The 8,855-nt window shown below is 42.1% G+C and overlaps 1 protein-coding gene across 1 annotated transcript; it reads right to left on the bottom strand.

Annotated features, from left to right (window-relative positions):
* Nucleotides 1–324: 324 nt before the first annotated feature.
* On the bottom strand, nucleotides 325–5,733 carry LOC147848377 (cryptochrome-1-like). The gene is made up of 5 exons (XM_087338442.1): nucleotides 5,124–5,733; nucleotides 3,891–4,115; nucleotides 3,086–3,792; nucleotides 1,791–2,582; nucleotides 325–1,526 (listed from the first exon to the last, which is right to left on the bottom strand). Exons 1-5 carry the CDS (start codon nucleotides 5,428–5,430, stop codon nucleotides 1,506–1,508), a joined length of 2,052 nt encoding a protein of 683 aa, XP_087194568.1. The 5' UTR covers nucleotides 5,431–5,733; the 3' UTR covers nucleotides 325–1,505.
* Nucleotides 5,734–8,855: the final 3,122 nt, after the last annotated feature.

Genomic DNA, 8,855 nt, shown 5'->3' with positions numbered 1-8,855 from the left:
ACTACATCTCCCACCTCTTTGACCCCCACAAATTAAATTTGGAGTCATATAGAGTTTTTAGTACAGAGAAGTAATTAGGAGTCACATGAAAGATTATATGTTTATTTGGTTTCATCGATCAAACTTGGCTTCATGGACCATAAAAGATACATTCTATTGAGAAATACCCATTATCTTGGCCCTAGATAAGAACGTCACAACCTATCAAATCATGGAAATCCAAAACCAAATTTTATGAGGAATGAAACGATGAGAACTATAATACGATTGCATAAACAGCTTTTTCCCGCGTTACACCTGAAGATAGGCTTCCAATCACCACTCTCAAAATAAAGACCTTGATTGGAAAAGGCAATTGAGAATGCTACAACCCATAACCACTTATTTACAAGTCATCCTTGTTAAACCATATACAGTAACCATACAAGTTGCCACATATAAATGAAGATGGCTTGTATGACCGTGGAACCCTAAAATTTGGCTGGGAAAGTTGTTTCTTGGGAAGATCCCCCTTGCAAACATCACACTACATAGCCATCATCCTATTCTTGAATGAAATGTGAATTACTAGTGAGTAATCAAGCAAACAATCTGAACTCTTCACTTTTTAAGCACTAGCACTCGATTCCTTCCATTACATCCTCATCCTGCAATCTAGGAGCAGCTGTTTCTCGATTATTTAGCTTTGAAAACACATTCCGCTGAGATCAAATGGATTTGCTTTACCATGGATTGTGCAAAGAACTGGATGCAACATTATGAACCAAAAGCATGTCATCATTACCAATATGGAGGATTACAAATTAATACATTTTACAGAAGGGATACTGCCCTCCATTATCATTGATTGCTCCTTGAAAGTCATGTTGCTTGGTTTCAAGAGACTTTGCTGTCCCATGGATTTTTACAATTGGATGCAATACCATGAGCCAAGCTCACTTCATGGTTACAACAAGAATTGAGGATTACAGAGCATGCATTATGCAAAAGGGATAATCCTCCTTTATCCTTATTCCCCCTTGAAAGTTGTGTTGACTTTATTGGCTGATTGATTTGACATTCGGTTTATACTTTGCTCCCTACATTATTGAAATTTCTAAGAGAAGAAAAAACAATTTTTCACTATCATTACACTTCTGTACAAAGCTAACCAACATACTTGTGAGCACGGCCTATAATAGTGAACAGTTATCCATCAAGGAATCAACATCAATGTGTACAAAGAAGACCTTATTCTACACATCGGTTTGTAGATCAAACCCGTCAAGCTATATAAACTCCATCCAGTAGCTTACAATCACCTTGTTCCACTGAATCAAAGCTCTTAAAAACTGCATGTGTTCTAAATAAGCATCATGTACTCAGATATAGTACCACCATGCCAGCTACCATTTTTGAACACCCAGTTGTCTACATGTGATACCATATTTCCTGACAAAACAGTGTCGTTTCTGACATCCAAACGATCTACGGCTGCCAAAATCTCCTCTCCTCAATGTGATCGCTCATGCCGAGAGCGAGCTAGTCTGAGGTATAAGATTAAAACCCATTTTGAGGATAAAACGAATGCATAAAGAACTAGAGAAAAGCACGGAAATAATTTGTGACCCTACTTTGTTGAGTATATGCACAAGAATAACCCTAAGTTTTCATCCATTACCAGAATACCTATGTAAGAAAAGTTAGTACTACATAGTTTTCTGCTAATTTTTTTAACCTTGGGAACTTCTGGCAAATACTCAACAAGTTACGGTATTTCCCAAATGTCATGTGCTAGCTAGTAGTACTACCTTAGTTGCACGAATAACATCAAGGTTCATCATTGGTTGGGCATGGTGGTTTCGCATCCGAGATAAGACTCCCTGCCGCAACTCGGGCACCAGAGGCACCTGGGAGTCAACAGACTGTGATGAGGCATAACGACGCCAGTTCGAGTAACCACTAGCATGATGCCGCCTTGCCGAGGACGATTCTGCAGTCGAGTTTGCATCTTCATTTCCTAGTCGGGGTGCAGCTGAGTTCACATCTTCATGTCCATCTTGCATTGGTATGGGTGACGGTAGTGGCAATGGACGCTTGTGTCCATTTTGCCGCTCATTTTGGGCAGCAACAACATTATCCTGATCTCCCGTGCCTTTGTCGGATGAAGAGCCACCCTCCGTCCTTCGTGCTGATTCTCTGCCCATGCTCGGAACCATTTGATCATAACGTGATCGGCCATCCGATGATGTGTTCCTATGGTGTGAACCCACATCCATATCCATGTTTTCAACCTCAGCACCTCTACCGGCCTGCACTTCTACTGTCTCTCCTAGACCTTCTTCTAGGCCCACTTCCAAAGCAGCCTTTTCTGCAGCATCTTTCTCCCACATAACTGATAGTGCTTGTTGGAGCCTTTGTCTAGCAGCTACTTCTTCTACTATAGGTCTTGGATAGTTGGTGCCGAGCTCTATGCCAGCTGCACGAAGCACATTGGGAGGGGCATCCCATGGATGATGGATCCATTTCGACGGCAAGCGAGAGAGCTCAGGTAGCCAGCGCCGCACATACTCTCCATCAGGATCATATTTATAACCTTCTGCCTGCGAAAAATTCGTGAAAATAAGCCCTAATCTATCATGGGAATAGAAATATAGGACCAGTAATCTATCATGGGAATAGAAATATAGGACCAGAATTTCAAAGGGGTGACTCATAATTATGCAGCCATATCAAATTCGAGAGAATAAGTTTTTTCAGTATTCACGTTTAAAGATTATTTGCATTCATTCAGGATACTATCTAAAAGGGGTATACATATATTAGATGGGAAAAGGGTAAATTTTCTTAATGAAAAATCTAAAATAGGCCTCAACTGCGAGTGCTATATGGTTTAGATAAAGTGAATCCCTGAGGTGAATGAGATAACGAGTTTTGAAAGTCTTCCTTCTACCAATCATTTACATACACAAAGGGTTCTATCAAAAGGGGGTATACATAGATTGGAAAAAAAGGTGACATCAATTCATGAGTAGTTCACATACATTGAATTTTTAAATAGGCTGTAAACTCATGTGATGTCTATGAAACCACGAGCAAACAATACCTGAGGATTGTCTATGTGATCAAGTTCATGACCATCCGGCAAACTTCCAGATATATATTGCCATCCCAAGACATCACACTCCAGGTCAGCATCAAGAAGTGTGTCCCAAAAATATTTCATGCCCCAACGCCAGGGAAGCTGAAGAAATTTAACAAAGAAACATGATACGATCACGCGGACACAATTATGCAACCATCCAGTCGCCCAAAGCTCCCTCATACCCGCATCCACTAGAGGATACCCGGTCCGTCCCTGCCTCCATATCTTAAAATACCCTTCGTCAATGCGCCAAGGGAAAAATTTCAAGTTTGAGAGCAATGATCGTTCGTGTGTGAAAGGGAAGTTGAAGCTGAGATATCTTGAGTATTCTCTTAACCCAATAGACCTGAGAAAGAGGTTCACACTTTCTTCGCCTTTTTCATTCCCTTCTTGGACCCATAGCACCTGCTTCATGCTCACACCGCGGAAAACTTTCCTCACACTTAACTCACCATAGTGAAGGTGGGGAGAAAGCAATGAAGTCGTTGCACTATCAATTTTTTGTCTATTGCTTACATACTCCAATAGTGGTCCGTTTAAGAAGACCTCAAACGCCTTGTCAGCATTCGCCCATCCAGGGGCCCATGCTCTTGCTAGCAAATCATTGCTTCCTTTCTCAGACTCATCCTCGAGCTCGAGATTCTCTACAGATGAGCTAAATAGAGGCCCTAGATAGCAATGAAGAAAAAAAAAAATCCATCAGTCTGTACTTGTATTATCAGAGCTTCCCAGTGATACAATGCTACAAAATAAAACAAAAAGATACCTTGATACTTTATAAGTCTTTTTGGAGGTATAAGGGATGCCTCTGGTTGCATTGGCATGTCCATACATTTCGACCAAAACTCAGCAAACGTTGTGAACGGGGTCTCGTCATCATTATTAATCTCCCAAGGCTCATAAAGAAGGTCCGCATTGAATGTACTTACCTCGATCCCAGCCCGAATAAGCCCTTGTTTCACTTTATGATCTCGCACAAGTGAGACAGGATCTGGAGAGACCAAAGCCAATTTTCACTATCCATTATTTATATATATATATATATTTATTTATTTATTTATTTATTTATTTATTTATTTTATATATACATACATACATACATACATATATAATCAAGGTGCTACTCATAATTAGAAGGCACATGGGCTAGTTAAGGCATGTACATCAATAAACGCAGACATTTTTGTAAATCAGCATCAAAAGAAACACAATGGATAGCAAACAACCAAAAACGCAGTTTAAGTTCAACATCTAAACCTTGTGTATATGATGCCAAAAGTTTTTTATTAAAAACTCAGCAGAAACTGTTATGCCTGAACTCATAATGGTGATTGATCATTGTAAAAGCATAGCTCAACTTTTCTGCAGAAACGCAGTATAAGTGCAACACCTAAACCTTGTGCATATGACACCAAAAGTGTGTATCACAAACTCTGCACAAACTGATATGTCTGAGCTCATCATGGTGATTAGTGCATGAAAATGCCTCTATGTCTCTGCTACGATGCAGCTCAGATCAGAGCAAAATATGTGTGATCACAATGAGGATGCAACTCATATTAGAGTAAAAACTCTCCATTCCTGAAGTCTCAAATTAGAGTAAACTGTCTCTCTGTTCATAATGAAGAAATAGAGCTCAAATTAGGGTAAAATTATGCTGCTTCATGACATGGGCAGATCTCTTACTGTTCATACTGAGGTAAAATTTCTCCCTTCGTGATGAGGATATATCAAGCTTACATCAATGCTTATATCAAATCAAAATTTAAATAAAACCTGATATAAAACTTATACCAACACTTAAATCAAACCTTGATACAAAGTTTTTTCAAACCAGTGATGCTCATACCATAACCCTTAAGACCAAACCAAAGTATCATAACCCTAATTAAAAAAAACCCGTGATGAAAAGGCACTACCCTAACCACCATAAGTAGATGGGATTTTATTATGGTCCATGAAGATCAAATAAAGAGAAAGAGAGAGAGGATAAACTTACCATAGAGGTGATTATAGAAGACTCGTGAAGCTCCAGTGGTTTCGATGATTTGAAGGAGAACAGAGAGGGCATCAGGCGCACGGCGCAAGATGAGAGGGGCTCCAAGGCTAGCCAAGGACTGTTGTAGATGGATAAGGCTCTGTTTGAGCCACCATCTGGAGACTCGGCCTGGCAAGAAATGGCCTTCCTCTTCGGGTGCCCAAATGAAGACAGGGATGACCATGCCGCCCGACCGAGCCGCAGCCACCAGTGCCGGATTGTCTTCCAACCGTAGATCTCTTCGGAACCATACCACCGTGCACACCATATCTTCTCAGCTGCTTTTTCTGCTCTTTTTCCTCCTTTGTTTTATTTCTTCCTCACTCTCCTCTTCTCTATATCTCTTGTCTTCTCCTCTTCTGCTGTTGTTTGTTTTTCCTTTCTCTTTGTGTGAGTAGATGAAGCAGCAGCAGAGCAGCTAGAGACCCCAACGCTAAAATCAGGGCAGGAGAACCCTAAATTTGGAGTGGTGTAGAAGCCCTAGCCCTGATTTAGATTTGGTAGAAACTCGGCCTGAATTCCAGATCAGGATCAGAAGCCTAGCCTAATCGCAGGGCAAGAACAAAACCCTGCCCTGATTTAGAGCGGGATGAAACCCTAACCCTAATTCAGAGCAATAACAGACCAGGCAGATTTCCTAACGCTAATTGAGAGAGCCGTGTACAAACCCTAAGCTAAATTAGAGAATGAGGAAGCCCCTGAGCGTCATCCAGCTAACTCCAAAAATCTAAATCCTAAAGGAACCCTAATCCTTACCCGGAGCAGGCGGAACCCCAAATCTCCCTAACATAGAGCAAGAGGGAACTGCTGAACCCAATCTCAGAGAGCAGGATGAATCGCTGAATCTTAATTCAACCCAATTTCAGAGCAGGAGGGATCGCTGAACCTTAATTCAACCCAATTTCAGAGAAGGAGGAATCGCTGAACCTTAAATTCAGAGCTGGATGGAACCGCGGTAAAACCCTATTTCAGAGCGGGGGGGGGGGGCAGGGAAACCTAATCGGTACCGATGAGTGTGCAGAGAAGAAGAGCCCAAAATGAAATTTGAGGGGAGGGGAGGGAGAGATAATGGTGGATGTGCAGAAGAAAAAGAAGAGAAGAAAGGAACCCTAATGAGAAAAGCCATGGATGGAGCCCATAGAGCAAAGGGAGGGGCCTCTGTTGACAGGAGCCATGCAAAGGCGAAGAGAGAGAGAGGGAGCAGAAGACACACAGAGAGCTGGAAAATCAGGTTTCGAACCCAAGACCTACGCAAACCGGTTTAGGAACCGGTTCAAGTTTGGAAATTCCCAAACCGGTTTTGGATCAACCGGTCTAGCTTGGATTTGGACAAGGCCAAACCGAAACCAACCGGTTCAAGTTTGGAAACTCCCAACCCGGTTTAGGCTTAACTAGTTTGGCTTGGTATTTTGGATAAGGCCAAACCGAAACCAAACCGCTGGTAAACTGGTTTTAGGAACCGGTTCAAGTTTGGAAACTCCCAACCCGGTTTAGGCTTAACTAGTTTGGCTTGGTATTTTGGATAAGGCCAAACCGAAACCAAACCGCTCGTAAACCGGTTTTAGGAACCGGTTCAAGTTTGGAAACTCCCAACCCGGTTTAGGCTTAACCGGTTTGGCTTGGATTTGGACAAGGCCAAACCAAAACCAAACCGTTGGTAAACCAGTTTTAGGAACCGGCTCAAGTTTGGAAACTCCCAACCCGGTTTAGGTTTAACCGATTTGGCTTGGTATTTTGGACAAGGCCAAACCGAAACCAAACCGCTGGTAAACTGGTTTTAGGAACCGGTTCAAGTTTGGAAACTCCCAAACCGGTTTAGGTTTAACCGATTTGGCTTGGTATTTTGGACAAGTCCAAACCGAAACCAAACCGCTGGTAAACTGGTTTTAGGAACCGGTTCAAGTTTGGAAACTCCCAAACCGGTTTAGGTTTAACCGATTTGGCTTGGTATTTTGGACAAGGCCAAACCGAAACCAAACCGCTGGTAAACTGGTTTTAGGAACCGGTTCAAGTTTGGAAACTCCCAAACCGTTTTAGGTTTAACCGATTTGGCTTGGTATTTTGGACAAGGCCAAACTAAAACCAAACCGCTGGTAAACTGGTTTTAGGAACCGGTTCAAGTTTGGAAACTCCCAAACCGGTTTAGGTTTAACCGATTTGGCTTGGTATTTTGGACAAGGCCAAACCGAAACCAAACCGCTGGTAAACTGGTTTTAGGAACCGGTTCAAGTTTGGAAACTCCCAAACCGGTTTAGGCTTAACCGGTTTGTCTTGGATTCGGACAAGGCCAAACCGCTAGTAAACCGGTTTTAGGAACTGGTTCAAGTTTGGAAACTTCCAAACCGGTTTGGCTTGGATTTGGACAAGTCCAAACCGTTGCCGATTCCTAGTAATTACCGGAGAGAAAGAGGTTTCTGCGGCCCTCGCCTCATCCTAGATCCGTCCACCTCGAACCCCTCTCCTGCTGACTAACTTTGTCGTATGAATCGTCGAGGTTATTGAGGCTCGCAAAGAGTAGCTTTACTTAATGTCTGGCCCACGCCTGCTCCTTGGACAAACTGTTAATGAGGGCCTAATGAAATTGCAATAGTCATTGGTGAAGTTCTTCGCTATTTAGGTGTACTCTCTGGACGGGAATGAGGTTCAATGTTGTTGTAAATCATTGAAGGAGGAAAACAAGGGGGTGGATTCAAGCAATGGAGTTGTAAGAGTTGCATATTGTAGTTTGTACACCTAGGCATCACACGTAAATATCTTGGTCAACTATGTGAGTCGGATCTTGGAGCATCTGAGAATGTGCATCTCCAGACATCTGCCCTATGGCTTCCAAATATGCAATAATCAGACATCGTAAAGAGAATGTAGCAAACTTAACAAGAAAACTAAACGGCGTGGTGTGGCTACTCCATATATCAATCATCGGTCTAAAAGTGTGCACATCATTGGTGTCATGGAATGTTATAATTTGAATGTAGTAGTGATGGAGCCTCGAGTGTTTCTTCGCAACAACCATGTGAAGGATAAGGACAAATCGCATAGAATGCACATTAGTGGCCTTCCCTACACACATATACACATCATGACCTCAAACTTGTTGAATTCCCTAATTGCGCACAGAATGAACAAATTGTCGAGGTTGAGGTCATGTTCTTATCATGTTTGAACTTGTTATAATTCGTCTCGACTCTTATTCACAAAGAAAGGGAGCGTGTGTGTAGACATATTATAGTATGGGGCAATGTGCGACCATAAATGCAATCTCCGAGCTTCCTTTCAAGCAACAATAGTGGGGGCATGAAGCATACAACATGTAGAGACACATAAGTATAATATAATCACAAAGTTAATAATGAACATGCAATCATGGCAATTCGTTAATGTTAGCGGCACCTTTCATTTTTACCATAACCATCAATAGTCAACTACTCAATGTCAACTCGTGACGTACTTACTCATCATGTGACCTATCAGTGCTCTGAATTATACTCTTTCATCGACCTCAACCTCGACAGTTTGTCAACCCCCATTATGGAAGGATCCCTAGTTTAGAGAAATGTGGACAAAGGCAGAGGTCTTCACCTCTTTTGGGGAGAGAATAAAGTGGAGATATGCTCCACCAAGGTGGCTTTTTCCGCCCCCCATAATGGAAGGTAGATACGCAAGGGCTTTTGCTATTCGACATGTTGGTTGATG

The sequence above is a fragment of the Azolla caroliniana genome, unplaced genomic scaffold (genome assembly GCF_043228905.1).
Source record: "Azolla caroliniana isolate FFs.n. ecotype wild unplaced genomic scaffold, voAzoCaro1.0.p SCAF_370, whole genome shotgun sequence".
In the NCBI taxonomy this organism is placed as follows: domain Eukaryota; kingdom Viridiplantae; phylum Streptophyta; class Polypodiopsida; order Salviniales; family Salviniaceae; genus Azolla; species Azolla caroliniana.
The sequence above is the reverse complement of the archived record's forward strand: the minus strand, read 5'-3'. Positions and strand labels throughout refer to the sequence as shown.

Bases quoted from the DNA above. Each gene is read 5' to 3' on its own strand.
- LOC147848377 (XM_087338442.1), bottom strand. From the start codon at position 5,430: ATGGTGTGCACGGTGGTATGGTTCCGAAGAGATCTACGGTTGGAAGAC. The intron at 4,116-5,123 runs GTAAGTTTATCC...TGGTCTCTCCAG, and splicing joins CTTCTATAATCACCTCTATG to ATCCTGTCTCACTTGTGCGA. The intron at 1,527-1,790 runs GTAGTACTACTA...CTTATACCTCAG, and splicing joins ATGTTATTCGTGCAACTAAG to ACTAGCTCGCTCTCGGCATG.